This window comes from Electrona antarctica (assembly GCF_951216825.1).
Source record: "Electrona antarctica genome assembly, chromosome: 5".
Taxonomy (NCBI): domain Eukaryota; kingdom Metazoa; phylum Chordata; class Actinopteri; order Myctophiformes; family Myctophidae; genus Electrona; species Electrona antarctica.
The window spans coordinates 41,153,363-41,173,278 of NC_136810.1; the positions used below are offsets into that span (position 1 = coordinate 41,153,363).

At 47.8% G+C, this 19,916-nt stretch overlaps 1 protein-coding gene across 1 annotated transcript in view; it reads right to left on the reverse strand.

Moving 5' to 3' along the window:
• Positions 1 to 4,974: 4,974 nt before the first annotated feature.
• Positions 4,975 to 19,916, reverse strand: part of LOC306923040 (copine-8-like) — a gene marked incomplete at both ends in the record, with an annotated part of 134,515 nt that continues 119,573 nt past the window's right edge. The window contains 4 exons of the mRNA XM_079501023.1: positions 4,975 to 5,175; positions 7,533 to 7,606; positions 9,006 to 9,063; positions 9,960 to 10,062. Coding sequence (XP_079357149.1) covers positions 4,975 to 5,175; positions 7,533 to 7,606; positions 9,006 to 9,063; positions 9,960 to 10,062 — 436 coding nt within the window. The remainder of the gene's footprint in view (positions 5,176 to 7,532; positions 7,607 to 9,005; positions 9,064 to 9,959; positions 10,063 to 19,916) is intronic.

The window sequence follows — 19,916 nt, forward strand, 5'->3', positions numbered from 1 at the left end:
CACTCCTCATGCATTGAAGGAAGCATTGCAGGAGCTCAGTTCGGGGTTCTCCCCAGGTTGGCAGAGGGAGAGTAGCGCCCAGGATTACAGCTGGTTCCAGGCTTAAAATAATTCATACAAATATATTCGGAAATCTCTATGGAAAAATTAATGGGGTTTCCATCTGTGGCACAACAAAATGGCCGTCACTGCTATGCCCTATCCGCTACAACATGCCAACACACACCCTCGCCTTGTAGTTCCCTCCACTTGTGTAAATACTACAAATAGTTACTCCTACACTACAGCGAACAAGTGGGGATGGCTGCTACAAGCCACATTGCATTGCAATTACATGTGACAAAATATCTGTATACTGTAGATATATAGTATGAACCCCTTTCCTCGCGCGCAACTTCACAGGCTTTCTCTGCGATGAGCATTCATTTCTTTCTCCCTGAGGGCGAATCCACACACGCCAGAGATTAGTTCATGTGTCTCCATAATATACACCATAATGAGCACACAAGTATGACTTGGATTTTTAATAGTGAGTGTGGGGGTATTTCATAAAAAATGAATGTTCTGTTTGCCTCTAAAAAATACTCTCTTTACTGCCAAACACGAAACGATGATTTTGTCTCCCCATCCCCCAGCTTCTCTTTGTTATGTAAGGTTCATGCATGTTTCATATACAGAATGTATACACTGTACAAGCGCGTGGGTGTGAGATGGGGTTGACATCTTGTTGTGATAAATAAATTAAGCAGTCTTTTTTTCAGCAGGACCACAAAGTCCCAGAAGTTGACTGCACTTAATCCTGATAAGCAGAATGATCCAGTTTGATCCGCCACAAACTAGTTTGATCTGCTACTACCATCCAGTGGTCAAACCAGTGCTACACTGTGCAAACCATTCTGTCCCAGAAACCCAACAGTTTTGAAGTTGCTTGATTCAGTATAATTTAGATATTTGATATTCACTTTACCAGGCATGCCCCATTCCTATACAAACCCATTATAACATTATAACGTAATAGCTGTGTTTTTGAGGGGCACTAGCCCCTCCTATATCCACCCCTGAATTTACCATGATCCACTATTTATTTTATTCACAATTTTGAATATGTTATTTGGATGACCCTAATGCTGCATTCACTTGGGATCAGGTAGACGGCAAACCGGAAGTCATTTTAGTGGACTGGAGTAGGACGGTAAACGGAACAGGACGGCACAGCAGCCCGGCAGCCAGATCTGGCTACCATATCGGCCGTTTGCCCGATTCCATGTGAATGCAGCATAAGGATCATAAAAAACCTTGAACGATTACTATTGCAATTCATTTTGGGTCACGCCCCTTTTTAGCTTAGATTGATTGGCCTAATGAGTCACAAGCAACAATTAGTACTGTATATGTTTCAGCTGTCGTTGGGCGTTTGCTACCGAGATCAAACATCCTTCATCACGACGATGACTACATCTTAAAATGTCATGTATACATATGACACAACTCGTATATTGTACCCAACTGCTTGGAAATTAAATAAAATACAGGCCTGTCGTTCATGATTTAAATATGATTAACTCAGATATAAACATGTATAAGGCCTGTTAGTCATGATTTAAATATGATTACAGGCCCTCTCATAAAAAGACAATGAATGGCACGCTAAATATCTGGCCAAAGGTAAGCAGCATTACAACATGTACATACATGTACAAAGACACCCATAAAATGCAAATAACTGTATACAGTGTATAAATGTGTAAGAAAGGCTTTCACAAGCAGTTTGTAAGTAGTTTGTTTCTTCACCTCAATTAAGCAACACCAATAAATAGAATATACTTTTGAGGCGTACATTTAAAAAAGAATGTAAACGTTCCCTTGCATTGGCTACTTGACAGTATAAAATGCTGCTGTGGTTTTGTAGCTCACAGATGCATTGTACAATGAGTAGAAAAAGTACGGGGCTGTCAGGTTACAGTGGTCATATCTGTTCTTCAAATGAAACGGTTTGTGCTTTGTTTGATGTATAATGTAATGTTACAACTTGTTGTACAGTTTGTGTTTTGTACATGTTCGCGTCCACAGGGGTCAGTTGCATTCAGTGTCTCACCCTGGAACTTATTGGCTAAAAGTGACAGTGCTTAGTTTGGGTTTGAGTACTACAACTTCAACTGTAAACACAAGAAAGGAAAAGGAAAGAAGCTACAGTACTGTATATATGCTAATTGAATTGCTAATTTCACGTCCATTAAGCTACAATTACAGGACTACTGGGACAAAGAAATAAAACAGTGCATGGAAAATAAATTCAACATAGCAATGATTCCACATTGATCTGAAGTGACTCTAGATGCATTTACAAAAAGGTTATAAGACCAGCCATTCTTCCTCGGTCCCATGGTTAACCTTTTTTTTAGGTTAGCACAAAGTACTATAATTTCTCCAGAATCTCCACATAATAGTTGGGCACTATTTTGTATAATGCGAGAATACGTGAATGTCATGTTGTGAGAAATGCAATAACACGCCACTGACATGTCGTCAGTTCCAACAAAATATTGGCAACTCTGACACATGGAGTGAGAGGTAGAGACTCAACTAAGCTAAATGTAATGCTTCTTGAAACCAGTGTTGATTTTGTCGACTAATACTATGACCATTTTTTTCCGAAAACTAAATGGAAACTAAATGAAAACTAAGCTATTATGACTAAAACTAAGACTAAATATATTTAGTCTTACAATTTCGCCAACAAATATTTTTTTTTACACTTGGTTACATGCTGAAAATATCAGATCTACAAGATCGACGCGTTGTGAGCTTGTAGATCGGCTATTTACAGCAAGTGTAAAATCAGTAATTGCGACGGAGTTAGTCGACTAAAATCTGATATTTAGTCGACTAAAACTAGACTAACACTAAAACATTCCAGGTGACTAAAATGGGACGAAAACTAAATGAAAACTATGAAAGACTATGACTAAAACAAAAATAAAAATGTACTATCAAAATCAACACTGCTTGAAACACAGCATTATTAAAGCAATGCCAAAAAAATAACACAACACAACACACAGTCATTGGTGGTGTAGAGACTAGAGACTGGGCTTGGAGATCTGTGTTCCAGAACCTCTGGTGGAGACCAACAGTATACTGTGTTAAAAAGAGAATATAAGGCTGGTGGAGTCCCTGCTGTAATAATAATGATCCGACAAGAGTTCTGCTCTCCCAAGTCCCGTTTGGGAGAGCAGAAAATGACCAGGAAATGGTTCGTACATGGTGGGGATACAGTTTCGGTCTTAGTTATAGCCTATAGTAGCCAAAAGGTGAACCCGGACATGTTGAGTACACCAACGTTTTATGTTAGAAATCTTTAGTATGGGTCCCCAGCATGTAGAAACTGCCGGATGCTAACTTGCATATGTTGAGCAATTTTCATAATTGGCATAATATGTGACCATACCATTAACAACCTATAGAAGGCAAAATATTCAAAATTTCATTATGCTTTATCTAGCATGTGATGTGTCAAACTAGGGGGTTTTCATGATGCTGAATCCATTCCAAGCATTAGTTTAGCAAAAAAACACTCATTGGGCTAAAAACGGCCATGCCCACTGGCCGAATCTCCACATAATAGTTGGGCACTATTTTGTATAATGCGAGAATACGTGAATGTCATGTTGTGAGAAATGCAATAACACGCCACTGACATGTCGTCAGTGCTTTATCTAGCATGTGATGTGTCAAACTAGGGGGTTTTCATGATGCTGAATCCATTCCAAGCATTAGTTTAGCAAAAAAACACTCATTGTCAATTGTCAGTCAAAAACACTAAAAAAACACTCACTCAGTTTAGCAAAAAAACACTCATTGGGCTAAAAACGGCCATGCCCACTTATGTGCTGACATCATCAATTTGTGATGACGGCATTGGCCGTTTTTAGGCCAATGAGTGTTTTTTTTAGCAAAACTAATGCTTGGAATGGATTCAGCATCATGAAAACCCCCTAGTTTGACATGTCACATGCTACATAAAGCATGATGAGATTTTGAATATTTTGCCTTCTATAGGTTGTAATTGGTATGGTCACATATTATGCCAATTATGAAAATTGCTCAACATATGCAAGTTAGCATCCGGCAGTTTCTACATGCTGGGGATCCATACTAAACATTTCTAACATAAAACCTTGGTGTACTCAACATGTCCGGGTTCACAATGGGGCTCTATGGGCTGGCTACTAGACTATTAGGAGGGTTTAATGGGTTTAATGCAAGGTGGCAGTGCGTGTGTGGAGGGGGGGTGTTGGGGGGGGGGGTTGATGACACAGCCCTGAGTGCAGGACAAGAGTGCATGCTTTATAAAAAACTATCATGCTCCATTTAGAAATAACAACAACAACAACAACACACTGCACACGCCATTAGGAAGGATGATGTGGCTTCCGGTGGAAATGACCTCTTCTTTACAAGCTCATCCACCAGTCACAAAAAAACATGTTTTGATTCTGACAGCTTCCCATTCCCATCGAGCGGCACAAAAATGCCCGAAAAAAATGCTCATTTCAGTCCTCAAGTTTGTAAACATTTAGAGAGAGAGAGAGAGAGAGAGAGAGAGAGAGAGAGAGAGAGAGAGAGAGAGTTTGTGACCTGGGGCAGAGAAGAAGACTGAAGTAGAAACGACTGATGTACAGTGTCTCCAGTAAGGTTTTTACATTGCTTCTAACCACGGGTCCGTTTGGTTGAACTTGGACCGCTGGCTGACCTTTGAGAGGACGTCCCGGTCCCACCTCCATAAACCAGCCAAGCAGCCACTTCAGTCAAGAGTGTCCACTTCATTACGTAACCCACAGCTTCGACGACGAGTTGGAAAGTGGAGAGAGAGCGAGTCAAAGGTTCTGCTCCTCCCAAATCCACGTAGCAAAGAGAAGGAAGAAGTAGCAGAGTAGAGTACGGCCACACGGGGAGGAGAGGACGTGTTGGCGTTCAGATACGGCTTACCCGTCTGGTGAGGAGGGGGTGCACGGCGGGGGTGTAGGGAGGTGGCAACAGGCCTGGTTTGATCCCCCTGGTCCTCATGTAGGAGAGGAACTGGTCAGGGATCTCAGCCAGGACCTCCTTGGCCAGACGGGCCATGCTCAGGATGTGATTCCCCCGCCGGTCCACGTAATCCCTGAACGGAACGAACTGGGGGGACAGAGGAGAGGAGAGGAGAGGAGAGGAGAGGAGAGGAGAGGAGAGGAGAGGAGAGGAGAGGAGAGGAGAGGAGAGGAGAGGAGAGGAGAGGAGAGGAGGAGGAAGTTTTGGATTTGATTGATTGATGGAAACTTTTATTTCATAGTATGCAGAATGGGTACATTTCAAACGAAAACACAAGTCAAAACAAACTGTTACTTTGTGGACGATCCATGATTAAGCATTACACTTGTTTACAACAAGGTCCACCATTTTCAATTCATCCGAACATTTAGAGACGTACAAATATACACTTCTATAAAAAACAGGAAATCATCAGATAAAGAAAGTAAAAATGGGAAAAACCTGTACAGTATGGGGAGAAAGGGGTGGGGGACTCAGACTTTATTTACGGGGGCCCTTTGAGACCGGTTTTGAAGGAGTCAAGGGATTCACATGTCTAAATGGCTGTTGGTAGGGCGTTCCACATTTTAGTGGCATAGGAAGCTAAATTAATTGAATCCCTTGTTTGGGCCGAATCTGGGTTGTTTCTGAACTCCCTCTGGATTGGAGAACAGGAAAGGAGTTGCGGGAAAGAGAATGCGGAGAAAGAAGACAGCAGAAAAACTCAAACAGGGAAAAGAGAATAAGGGAGAGAGAAAGGGGCAGAAAATGTAATGAACACTCAGGGGTTTAAGTCCTTGAATGTGACCTTTTTTCCTCATCACAGCACTTCTGCTGCGTTCTCTGCAGACGTAGCATTCTGCTGACTGAGCAACGCACACTGTCATCAGCCCAATGTGAGCCTTGTACCCAGTGGTGGAAAAAGTACTCAATTGTTTTACTTAAGGAAAAGTATCAATACTGTAAATTAGAAATACTCTGTTACAAGTAAAAGCCCACAATTCAAAATGTACTTGAGTAGAAGTACAAAAGTATCGGCATCAAAACAAAAAGTAAAAGTAGTCTCATTATGCAGAATGTCTCATTTCTAGTTTTCAAATGTATAAAATCTTTTTGAAAATAGCCGATGTGTCGCATCGTGATCTTGTAGATATCTATCTATCTAGCTATTTTCAATGGCAGAAATGTATATAGGGCTGAAGTGGCTAATGTATGTTTTGTAATAATAATCAAAGTAACTAGTAACTAAAGTTTTCAAATAATTGTAGTACAAGTAAAAGTATTGGAAATTGGAAATACAGTAAACAAAACAAATACCTCAGAAATGTACTTAAAGGGGAATTCCACTCATTTTCAACACAGAATGGGGGGACTTTTTTGAGTGGTGCAACCACTCCAAGGAACAGCAATGTCCGTGTTCACCTATGTGACTCCTATGTGACTCGTGTTAACCTATGTTTGTGTGTGACTCATGTGTGACTCATGAGTACCAGTAGGGGCGCTGCTGTTGTGCCAGAAACAAGCACTGTTGCCTGTTAATTACAGAGAGAGAGAGACAGAGAGGCGGAATTTGGAACGATCCGCCAGAGAGGCGGAATTTGGAATGATCCGCCAGAGAGGTGGAACTTGGAACGATCCGCCAGAGAGGTGGAACTTGGAACGATCCAGTCTAGCCACTGAGGCGGAATTTGGAACGATCCGCCAGAGAGGCGGAATTTGGAACGATGCGCCAGAGAGGCGGAATTTGGAACGATCCGCCAGAGAGGCGGAATTTGGAACGATCCGCCAGAGAGGCGGAATTTGGAACGATCCGCCAGAGAGGCGGAATTTGGAACGATCCAGTCTAGCCACTGAGGCGGAATTTGGAACGATCCGCCAGAGAGGCGGAATTTGGAACGATCCGCCAGAGAGGCGGAATTTGGAACGATCCGCCAGAGAGGCGGAATTTGGAACGATCCGCCAGAGAGGCGGAATTTGGAACGATCCGCCAGAGAGGTGGAACTTGGAACGATCCGCCAGAGAGGTGGAACTTGGAACGATCCAGTCTAGCCACTGAACGTGGAACGATCCACTGTAGACCAGAGGCAATTGGAACGATCCGTCGTAGAAACCCCCCACCAGAGTGAGGACAGAATAAGTACCTTATAACCTTATAGGATTAGGCTAAAAGCACACTCCTTACCTGTCGGGAAGGAGCCACCCCCTGTGGAAGGAGACTGTATAACTTTGACATTGACTTTGAGTTTGAAGTGTGGGACACAACCACTAGTGAGATGAAAGGTCTGGTTAGACAAGACAGGTACAGATAACTAAAGAGGGAGAAAGGGAGAGGGGAGTTGCACCACTCGGTTCACACGGGTGTGATTTATTTTATTATTTCCACACAAACAAACAGCTCTAAGGTATATTGATGTCATAGTAAAATGTTGAAAATGAGTTAGTTACTTTCCACCACTGCTTTTTACCTGAACGATGTCCCGCTCCGCGTATCGCCCCTGGGACGAGATTCTCTCCTCGTCGCCGTCCAGCTCAATCATCTCTGAGGGAGAGAGACAGAAAGAGTAGCGGAATTAAGAGCACATCGGTCATATAGAGCACACACTCACAGCAGTGTTGAGTACGTCGACTAATACTATCTACTATCACGGACGAAATGGAAACTAAATTAAGACTAAATATACGGACAATTTAAAAACAAATCAACAAATAAAAACTAGACTAAAATATTAGGGAGGGACTAGTGGACAAGAGATCATTTTAAGCTCATTTAAGATCATTTTCAACTTCACAACGCGTTGACAAAATCAACTGTAGATTTAGTCGACTAAAATCTTATGATATTTAGTTGACTAAAACTAGACTAAAACATTCCAGGTGACGAAAATGTGACTAAAACTATTCAAAAGACTGACTAAAACTAAAATCAAAATTTGCTGTCAAAATCAACACTGCCCACACGCACGCACGCACGCACGCACGCACGCACGCACGCACGCACGCACACACGCACACACACACACACACACACACACACACATAGCAACTCTGTCACTGCGTAAACACGACACAAGGTTAACAGGCCATATGATTAAAGCTTAGAATCGCTGAAGCTTGCATGCTATTTGAAGGGGGTGGTAGAGAGAGAGAGAGAGAGAGAGAGAGAGAGAGAGAGAGGGAGTGTCGAGCGAGCATTACATTTCCACATTTCTGTGCACTGTTGTCAAAGCCATTGATGTGAACGAACATGTAGGATGTCGCCGAGCGTGAAGACACCCTGGGTTGTAAGCCGGCATGCTATTGGACAGGCAAGCCTAGCTGGGTTGTAAGCCGGCATGCTATTGGACAGGCAGGCAGGCAAGCGAGCAGTGATGGGCAGAGGGAAAACACGCTAGAGTGTGTGTAGTGTATGCTAGTGGGGTGTATGAGCGGAACGGCAGCATGCAAGCGTGCACATTGGTCCTGTAGGCATGCATGATGAACACTGCATGGGGCCTGACTTTAACAGGCTAATTACTTAAAGAGTGTGGTCTTCGTCCCCATAACAGAATGGAGTCACAATTGGAGAATTTTTCCTATTCAGTCAACATATTCAAAGGCAGGCGTGGGAGGTCACAACAATGGAAGGAAGCATAATGGAAGAGGGGACAAGGAAAGAAGGATAGAAGAAGAACCTAGCCATGTGTGAGAAGAGATAGCAGAGAGAGAGAAGTTGTGGGATTACCAGATGCAAATACATGTACTGTTTGCACACAAACACATGCTCGCACTTAGCATGTGTGTGTACATAAACCCACACAAACACACGTGCTCATGCCCAAACATATTTATAAATGGAGGCACGCGCACACACGCACGCACGCACGCACGCACGCATGCACGCACGCACGCACGCACGCACGCACGCACGCATGCATGCATGCAGCACACACTTCACATACCATCAAATTCTGCTGGTCCAACCCCAACAATTATAATCGACATAGGCAGGGAGGCAGCCTTTAAAAGAGAGGGGAAAGAATGAATGCAAAACACATTTTTGGAACAAAATGCCTCAAATCATCCAATTTCCATCCAAGGCATAAGAAGAAATGGCACCCTTTTCACATTGGCCTATTATAGCGCCACCAGGAGGCCACAACATGACCTGCCCTGGTGGAGACCTGTGGAGACCTTCATCTAGTTCTAACTAGTTCTGGAAGCAGCCCCACACTTCTACAGTACAGTATTGGCACCCGTGTTTAAATCTACCCATAGTTGTTGTTGCCGGTTTTATAACAAATGATTCAAATTTCCCTCGTGCCCTGAGCTGCGGCCTTCTTCCACTGCCTTGTAATATCGTTTTGATTAGATCCACAGCCGAGAGGGGACAGAAATACGACAGAAGGTGGTGGGAGGGAAATAAATGACTTTCTTTTTTACATTTCATAAACTGTGTCATTATTAGATGGAGGCTCCAAGTGAAGAGATGCGAAGGGTGCGTGTGGAGGGCTGGAGGCTCCTCAGGCTATAGTACACGATCACTTTTTACATTTAAAATGATTGGACAGTATTTCAGATGAAATGGGGGAGGGGGGGTTGGTGTGTTGGCCATGTTGGTGATTTCACGCTGGTCCAACTCACAGCGGCATCCACAAATAAATATCATTAGATGCAATAACTTTGATCACTCCAATTAAAACAGAGAGTCATTAAGGCGTTACGTCGTTAGCATAAGTGGCAGAGATAGATAGAGAGAGAGACAGAGAGAGAGAGAGAGAGAGAGAGAGAGAGAGAGAGAGAGAGAGAGAGAGAGAGAGAGAGAGAGAGAGAGAGAGCGAGAGAGAGAGAGAGAGAGAGAGAGAGAGAGAGACACTTGGGAGAAAGTGAAAGCAAATGAAACAATCATTTCCTACGTTGACGATGGACTCCTTGGTCTGTGCCATGTCTGTGATGACGCCGTCTGAGATGATGAGGAGGATGAAGTATTGGGAGCCGTCCGTCACTGCTGACGCATACCTGACATGGACAATATGGTGAGAGGTTAAAGGTGAAAGGTCAAGGGCTGACCCAGTAACACCTGGGAAGCATCAAATTGTAATTTTAGATTTTTAGCAGCACATTAGTTCTCAAAATGTACTTTGGCTATTCAAAAATCACACCCGTGTGAAGTGAGGGGTGCTCTTATCATCATCATCATAACGTAAAATAGACACTATAGGGGCTCTATTTTCGTCCCCGCCGTTGAGTTTAAAAGCATCCGTAAGCCGTAATGCCAAATTACTTTGGTGTAGAGGGCTGCGCGCCTGCAATGGAGATGTCCGCGGAGTCAGGCTGCTTCATCTCCCCTTATTCTCCTACATCTCTTTGTAACTCTTTGTAATTTTCCTATAATCAGCAGAAGTGAGTGCCTATCACTTGTGTATATATAATTGTCTAGTCAAAGAAGTTATATGGCTTGTGCCAGGCATGCGTGATTTCATTTGCTCGTTCAGTTTCATCACAGTTTCATCACCCCATAGCGCACCCCATGTTTGGGAAATCCAATTTCCCAAACATTCCTTTTTGCTTGATACCGTTTCGTAGAGACAGCCTACACGCACAATCTATATACCAAATGCACTTTGTGCCACGCTATGAACTTGTAGATCTGCTTAAACAAATTGAAAAAATTAAAATAAACCTTAAAGTTAACATTGTTAACTAAAATCTTTGCTTTTGGGGGGGTCCCTGGAACTAAATATTATGAGATGACACTATGACGTAAAATTCTCCATTCATTGTCAATGGGAATTTTGTCGACACTTTGTGTCGGACGGAAATCTACACCAATAGCTGAATATAGGAGGGGCAAAATGAAATCAGTTAAATATATCGGCCACATGATGTCTCACGTCAATGTTTGTTTAATTATGTTGCCCTAAAAATATATATTACAAGTTCATAGACTTGGCTGCCATTCGATTTTTGTTAAAAGTGTTCTAAACAAATGTTTAAAGTTCATAGACTTGGCTGCCATGATGTAATTTCAAAAGCCAGGCAACTATATATTTCTATGGTTCAAATCTACTGTACATGTAGAAATATCACAGGTATGCTAATATATTATTTAGATACATGTGATAGAAGAAGTAGACAAGAGATGTTGTATATTTTAAATTCATTTTACAGGTGTCAGAATACAAAGACTGGATATCTACTGATGCACAAACTTGGACACATCATCAGTGTTGTAATCTGGAATCATGTTGGTGTTTCTGGGTCTTGCAACAGACACCCTCCTCCAGGCAACCTGACCTGTGTCCAAGTGGCATGCTACAGCCCCCACTTGTCTCTGTCCTGTGTCCAAGTGGCATGCTACAGCCCCCACTGCCTCTGCCCTGTGTCCAAGTGGCATGCTACAGCCCCCACTGTCTCTGTCCTGTGTCCAAGTGGCATGCTACAGCCCCCCCACTGCCTCTGCCCTGTGTCCAAGTGGCATGCTACAGCCCCCCCACTGCCTCTGCCCTGTGTCCAAGTGGCATGCTACAGCCCCCCACTGCCTCTGCCCTGTGTCCAAGTGGCATGCTACAGCCCCCCCACTGCCTCTGCCCTGTGTCCAAGTGGCATGCTACAGCCCCCCCACTGCCTCTGCCCTGTGTCCAAGTGGCATGCTACAGCCCCCCCACTGCCTCTGCCCTGTGTCCAAGTGGCATGCTACAGCCCCCCCACTGCCTCTGTCCTGTGTCCAAGTGGCATGCTACAGCCCCCCCACTGCCTCTGCCCTGTGTCCAAGTGGCATGCTACAGCCTCCACTGTCTCTGTGTCCAAGTGGCATGCTACAGCCTCCACTGTCTCTGTCCTGTGTCCAAGTGGCATGCTACAGCCCCCACTGTCTCTGTCCTGTGTCCAAGTGGCATGCTACAGCCCCCACTGTCTCTGTCCTGTGTCCAAGTGGCATGCTACAGCCTCCACTGTCTCTGTGTCCAAGTGGCATGCTACAGCCCCCACTGTCTCTGTCCTGTGTCCAAGTGGCATGCTACAGCCGCCACTGTCTCTGTGTCCAAGTGGCATGCTACAGCCCCCACTTGTCTCTGTCCTGTGTCCAAGTGGCATGCTACAGCCTCCACTGTCTCTGTGTCCAAGTGGCATGCTACAGCCCCCACTGTCTCTGTCCTGTGTCCAAGTGGCATGCTACAGCCCCCACTGTCTCTGTCCTGTGTCCAAGTGGCATGCTACAGCCCCCACTTGTCTCTGTCAGGTGTCCAAGTGGCATGCTACAGCCTCCACTGTCTCTGTGTCCAAGTGGCATGCTACAGCCCCCACTGTCTCTGTCCTGTGTCCAAGTGGCATGCTACAGCCCCCACTTGTCTCTGTACTGTGTCCAAGTGGCATGCTACAGCCCCCACTTGTCTCTGTCCTGTGTCCAAGTGGCATGCTACAGCCCCCACTGTCTCTGTCCTGTGTCCAAGTGGCATGCTACAGCCCTCACTGTCTCTGCCCTGTGTCCAAGTGGCATGCTACAGCCCCCACGTGTCTCTGTCCTGTGTCCAAGTGGCATGCTACAGCCCCCACTGTCTCTGTCCTGTGTCGAAGTGGCATGCTACAGCCCCCCCACTGCCTCTGCCCTGTGTCCAAGTGGCATGCTACAGCCCCCCCACTGCCTCTGTCCTGTGTCCAAGTGGCATGCTACAGCCCCCCCACTGCCTCTGTCCTGTGTCCAAGTGGCATGCTACAGCCCCCCCACTGCCTCTGCCCTGTGTCCAAGTGAAATGCTACAGCCTCCACTGTCTCTGTGTCCAAGTGGCATGCTACAGCCTCCACTGTCTCTGTCCTGTGTCCAAGTGGCATGCTACAGCCCCCACTGTCTCTGTCCTGTGTCCAAGTGGCATGCTACAGCCTCCACTGTCTCTGTTTCCAAAGTGGCATGCTACAGCCCCCACTGTCTCTGTCCTGTGTCCAAGTGGCATGCTACAGCCTCCACTGTCTCTGTGTCCAAGTGGCATGCTACAGCCCCCACTTGTCTCTGTCCTGTGTCCAAGTGGCATGCTACAGCCTCCACTGTCTCTGTGTCCAAGTGGCATGCTACAGCCCCCACTGTCTCTGTCCTGTGTCCAAGTGGCATGCTACAGCCCCCACTGTCTCTGTCCTGTGTCCAAGTGGCATGCTACAGCCCCCACTTGTCTCTGTCAGGTGTCCAAGTGGCATGCTACAGCCCCCACTTGTCTCTGTCAGGTGTCCAAGTGGCATGCTACAGCCTCCACTGTCTCTGTGTCCAAGTGGCATGCTACAGCCCCCAATGTCTCTGTCCTGTGTCCAAGTGGCATGCTACAGCCCCCACTTGTCTCTGTACTGTGTCCAAATGGCATGCTACAGCCCCCACTTGTCTCTGTCCTGTGTCCAAGTGGCATGCTACAGCCCCCACTGTCTCTGTCCTGTGTCCAAGTGGCATGCTACAGCCCTCACTGTCTCTGTCCTGTGTCCAAGTGGCATGCTACAGCCCCCACTGTCTCTGTCCTGTGTCCAAGTGGCATGCTACAGCCCCCACTGGCTCTGTCCTGTGTCCAAGTGGCATGCTACAGCCCCCACTGTCTCTGTCCTGTGTCCAAGTGGCATGGTACAGCCCCCACTGTCTCTGTCCTGTGTCCAAGTGGCATGCTACAGCCCCCACTGTCTCTGTCCTGTGTCCAAGTGGCATGCTACAGCCCCCACTGTCTCTGTCCTGTGTCCAAGTGGCATGCTACAGCCCCCACTGTCTCTGTATATTATGAGATGACACTATGACGTAAAATTCTCCATTCATTGTCAATGGGAATTTTGTCGACACTTTGTGTCGGACGGAAATCTACACCAATAGCTGAATATAGGAGGGGCAAAATGAAATCAGTTAAATATATCGGCCACATGATGTCTCACGTCAATGTTTGTTTAATTATGTTGCCCTAAAAATATATATTACAAGTTCATAGACTTGGCTGCCATTCGATTTTTGTTAAAAGTGTTCTAAACAAATATTTAAAGTTCATAGACTTGGCTGCCATGATGTAATTTCAAAAGCCAGGCAACTATATATTTCTATGGTTCAAATCTACTGTACATGTAGAAATATCACAGGTATGCTAATATATTATTTAGATACATGTGATAGAAGAAGTAGAGAAGAGATGTTGTATATTTTAAATTCATTTTACAGGTGTCAGAATACAAAGACTGGATATCTACTGATGCACAAACTTGGACACATCATCAGTGTTGTAATCTGGAATCATGTTGGTGTTTCTGGGTCTTGCAACAGACACCCTCCTCCAGGCAACCTGACCTGTGTCCAAGTGGCATGCTACAGCCCCCACTTGTCTCTGTCCTGTGTCCAAGTGGCATGCTACAGCCCCCACTGCCTCTGCCCTGTGTCCAAGTGGCATGCTACAGCCCCCCCACTGCCTCTGTCCTGTGTCCAAGTGGCATGCTACAGCCCCCCCACTGCCTCTGCCCTGTGTCCAAGTGGCATGCTACAGCCTCCACTGTCTCTGTGTCCAAGTGGCATGCTACAGCCTCCACTGTCTCTGTCCTGTGTCCAAGTGGCATGCTACAGCCCCCACTGTCTCTGTCCTGTGTCCAAGTGGCATGCTACAGCCCCCACTGTCTCTGTCCTGTGTCCAAGTGGCATTCTACAGCCTCCACTGTCTCTGTGTCCAAGTGGCATGCTACAGCCCCCACTGTCTCTGTCCTGTGTCCAAGTGGCATGCTACAGCCTCCACTGTCTCTGTGTCCAAGTGGCATGCTACAGCCCCCACTTGTCTCTGTCCTGTGTCCAAGTGGCATGCTACAGCCTCCACTGTCTCTGTGTCCAAGTGGCATGCTACAGCCCCCACTGTCTCTGTCCTGTGTCCAAGTGGCATGCTACAGCCCCCACTGTCTCTGTCCTGTGTCCAAGTGGCATGCTACAGCCCCCACTTGTCTCTGTCAGGTGTCCAAGTGGCATGCTACAGCCTCCACTGTCTCTGTGTCCAAGTGGCATGCTACAGCCCCCACTGTCTCTGTCCTGTGTCCAAGTGGCATGCTACAGCCCCCACTTGTCTCTGTGGCATGCTACAGCCCCCACTTGTCTCTGTCCTGTGTCCAAGTGGCATGCTACAGCCCCCACTGTCTCTGTCCTGTGTCCAAGTGGCATGCTACAGCCCTCACTGTCTCTGCCCTGTGTCCAAGTGGCATGCTACAGCCCCCACGTGTCTCTGTCCTGTGTCCAAGTGGCATGCTACAGCCCCCACTGTCTCTGTCCTGTGTCGAAGTGGCATGCTACAGCCCCCCCACTGCCTCTGCCCTGTGTCCAAGTGGCATGCTACAGCCCCCCCACTGCCTCTGTCCTGTGTCCAAGTGGCATGCTACAGCCCCCCCACTGCCTCTGTCCTGTGTCCAAGTGGCATGCTACAGCCCCCCCACTGCCTCTGCCCTGTGTCCAAGTGAAATGCTACAGCCTCCACTGTCTCTGTGTCCAAGTGGCATGCTACAGCCTCCACTGTCTCTGTCCTGTGTCCAAGTGGCATGCTACAGCCCCCACTGTCTCTGTCCTGTGTCCAAGTGGCATGCTACAGCCTCCACTGTCTCTGTTTCCAAAGTGGCATGCTACAGCCCCCACTGTCTCTGTCCTGTGTCCAAGTGGCATGCTACAGCCTCCACTGTCTCTGTGTCCAAGTGGCATGCTACAGCCCCCACTTGTCTCTGTCCTGTGTCCAAGTGGCATGCTACAGCCTCCACTGTCTCTGTGTCCAAGTGGCATGCTACAGCCCCCACTGTCTCTGTCCTGTGTCCAAGTGGCATGCTACAGCCCCCACTGTCTCTGTCCTGTGTCCAAGTGGCATGCTACAGCCCCCACTTGTCTCTGTCAGGTGTCCAAGTGGCATGCTACAGCCCCCACTTGTCTCTGTCAGGTGTCCAAGTGGCATGCTACAGCCTCCACTGTCTCTGTGTCCAAGTGGCATGCTACAGCCCCCAATGTCTCTGTCCTGTGTCCAAGTGGCATGCTACAGCCCCCACTTGTCTCTGTACTGTGTCCAAATGGCATGCTACAGCCCCCACTTGTCTCTGTCCTGTGTCCAAGTGGCATGCTACAGCCCCCATTGTCTCTGTCCTGTGTCCAAGTGGCATGCTACAGCCCTCACTGTCTCTGTCCTGTGTCCAGGTGGCATGCTACAGCCCCCACTGTCTCTGTCCTGTGTCCAAGTGGCATGCTACAGCCCCCACTGGCTCTGTCCTGTGTCCAAGTGGCATGCTACAGCCCCCACTGTCTCTGTCCTGTGTCCAAGTGGCATGGTACAGCCCCCACTGTCTCTGTCCTGTGTCCAAGTGGCATGCTACAGCCCCCACTGTCTCTGTCCTGTGTCCAAGTGGCATGCTACAGCCCCCACTGTCTCTGTCCTGTGTCCAAGCCGTAATGCCAAATTACTTTGGTGTAGAGGGCTGCGCGCCTGCAATGGAGATGTCCGCGGAGTCAGGCTGCTTCATCTCCCCTTATTCTCCTACATCTCTTTGTAACTCTTTGTAATTTTCCTATAATCAGCAGAAGTGAGTGCCTATCACTTGTGTATATATAATTGTCTAGTCAAAGAAGTTATATGGCTTGTGCCAGGCATGCGTGATTTCATTTGCTCGTTCAGTTTCATCACAGTTTCATCACCCCATAGCGCACCCCATGTTTGGGAAATCCAATTTCCCAAACATTCCTTTTTGCTTGATACCGTTTCGTAGAGACAGCCTACACGCACAATCTATATACCAAATGCACTTTGTGCCACGCTATGAACTTGTAGATCTGCTTAAACAAATTGAAAAAATTAAAATAAACCTTAAAGTTAACATTGTTAACTAAAATCTTTGCTTTTGGGGGGGTCCCTGGAACTAAATATTATGAGATGACACTATGACGTAAAATTCTCCATTCATTGTCAATGGGAATTTTGTCGACACTTTGTGTCGGACGGAAATCTACACCAATAGCTGAATATAGGAGGGGCAAAATGAAATCAGTTAAATATATCGGCCACATGATGTCTCACGTCAATGTTTGTTTAATTATGTTGCCCTAAAAATATATATTACAAGTTCATAGACTTGGCTGCCATTCGATTTTTGTTAAAAGTGTTCTAAACAAATGTTTAAAGTTCATAGACTTGGCTGCCATGATGTAATTTCAAAAGCCAGGCAACTATATATTTCTATGGTTCAAATCTACTGTACATGTAGAAATATCACAGGTATGCTAATATATTATTTAGATACATGTGATAGAAGAAGTAGACAAGAGATGTTGTATATTTTAAATTCATTTTACAGGTGTCAGAATACAAAGACTGGATATCTACTGATGCACAAACTTGGACACATCATCAGTGTTGTAATCTGGAATCATGTTGGTGTTTCTGGGTCTTGCAACAGACACCCTCCTCCAGGCAACCTGACCTGTGTCCAAGTGGCATGCTACAGCCCCCACTTGTCTCTGTCCTGTGTCCAAGTGGCATGCTACAGCCCCCACTGCCTCTGCCCTGTGTCCAAGTGGCATGCTACAGCCCCCACTGTCTCTGTCCTGTGTCCAAGTGGCATGCTACAGCCCCCCCACTGCCTCTGCCCTGTGTCCAAGTGGCATGCTACAGCCCCCCCACTGCCTCTGCCCTGTGTCCAAGTGGCATGCTACAGCCCCCCACTGCCTCTGCCCTGTGTCCAAGTGGCATGCTACAGCCCCCCCACTGCCTCTGCCCTGTGTCCAAGTGGCATGCTACAGCCCCCCCACTGCCTCTGCCCTGTGTCCAAGTGGCATGCTACAGCCCCCCCACTGCCTCTGCCCTGTGTCCAAGTGGCATGCTACAGCCCCCCCACTGCCTCTGTCCTGTGTCCAAGTGGCATGCTACAGCCCCCCCACTGCCTCTGCCCTGTGTCCAAGTGGCATGCTACAGCCTCCACTGTCTCTGTGTCCAAGTGGCATGCTACAGCCTCCACTGTCTCTGTCCTGTGTCCAAGTGGCATGCTACAGCCCCCACTGTCTCTGTCCTGTGTCCAAGTGGCATGCTACAGCCCCCACTGTCTCTGTCCTGTGTCCAAGTGGCATGCTACAGCCTCCACTGTCTCTGTGTCCAAGTGGCATGCTACAGCCCCCACTGTCTCTGTCCTGTGTCCAAGTGGCATGCTACAGCCGCCACTGTCTCTGTGTCCAAGTGGCATGCTACAGCCCCCACTTGTCTCTGTCCTGTGTCCAAGTGGCATGCTACAGCCTCCACTGTCTCTGTGTCCAAGTGGCATGCTACAGCCCCCACTGTCTCTGTCCTGTGTCCAAGTGGCATGCTACAGCCCCCACTGTCTCTGTCCTGTGTCCAAGTGGCATGCTACAGCCCCCACTTGTCTCTGTCAGGTGTCCAAGTGGCATGCTACAGCCTCCACTGTCTCTGTGTCCAAGTGGCATGCTACAGCCCCCACTGTCTCTGTCCTGTGTCCAAGTGGCATGCTACAGCCCCCACTTGTCTCTGTACTGTGTCCAAGTGGCATGCTACAGCCCCCACTTGTCTCTGTCCTGTGTCCAAGTGGCATGCTACAGCCCCCACTGTCTCTGTCCTGTGTCCAAGTGGCATGCTACAGCCCTCACTGTCTCTGCCCTGTGTCCAAGTGGCATGCTACAGCCCCCACGTGTCTCTGTCCTGTGTCCAAGTGGCATGCTACAGCCCCCACTGTCTCTGTCCTGTGTCGAAGTGGCATGCTACAGCCCCCCCACTGCCTCTGCCCTGTGTCCAAGTGGCATGCTACAGCCCCCCCACTGCCTCTGTCCTGTGTCCAAGTGGCATGCTACAGCCCCCCCACTGCCTCTGTCCTGTGTCCAAGTGGCATGCTACAGCCCCCCCACTGCCTCTGCCCTGTGTCCAAGTGAAATGCTACAGCCTCCACTGTCTCTGTGTCCAAGTGGCATGCTACAGCCTCCACTGTCTCTGTCCTGTGTCCAAGTGGCATGCTACAGCCCCCACTGTCTCTGTCCTGTGTCCAAGTGGCATGCTACAGCCTCCACTGTCTCTGTTTCCAAAGTGGCATGCTACAGCCCCCACTGTCTCTGTCCTGTGTCCAAGTGGCATGCTACAGCCTCCACTGTCTCTGTGTCCAAGTGGCATGCTACAGCCCCCACTTGTCTCTGTCCTGTGTCCAAGTGGCATGCTACAGCCTCCACTGTCTCTGTGTCCAAGTGGCATGCTACAGCCCCCACTGTCTCTGTCCTGTGTCCAAGTGGCATGCTACAGCCCCCACTGTCTCTGTCCTGTGTCCAAGTGGCATGCTACAGCCCCCACTTGTCTCTGTCAGGTGTCCAAGTGGCATGCTACAGCCCCCACTTGTCTCTGTCAGGTGTCCAAGTGGCATGCTACAGCCTCCACTGTCTCTGTGTCCAAGTGGCATGCTACAGCCCCCAATGTCTCTGTCCTGTGTCCAAGTGGCATGCTACAGCCCCCACTTGTCTCTGTACTGTGTCCAAATGGCATGCTACAGCCCCCACTTGTCTCTGTCCTGTGTCCAAGTGGCATGCTACAGCCCCCACTGTCTCTGTCCTGTGTCCAAGTGGCATGCTACAGCCCTCACTGTCTCTGTCCTGTGTCCAAGTGGCATGCTACAGCCCCCACTGTCTCTGTCCTGTGTCCAAGTGGCATGCTACAGCCCCCACTGGCTCTGTCCTGTGTCCAAGTGGCATGCTACAGCCCCCACTGTCTCTGTCCTGTGTCCAAGTGGCATGGTACAGCCCCCACTGTCTCTGTCCTGTGTCCAAGTGGCATGCTACAGCCCCCACTGTCTCTGTCCTGTGTCCAAGTGGCATGCTACAGCCCCCACTGTCTCTGTCCTGTGTCCAAGTGGCATGCTACAGCCCCCACTGTCTC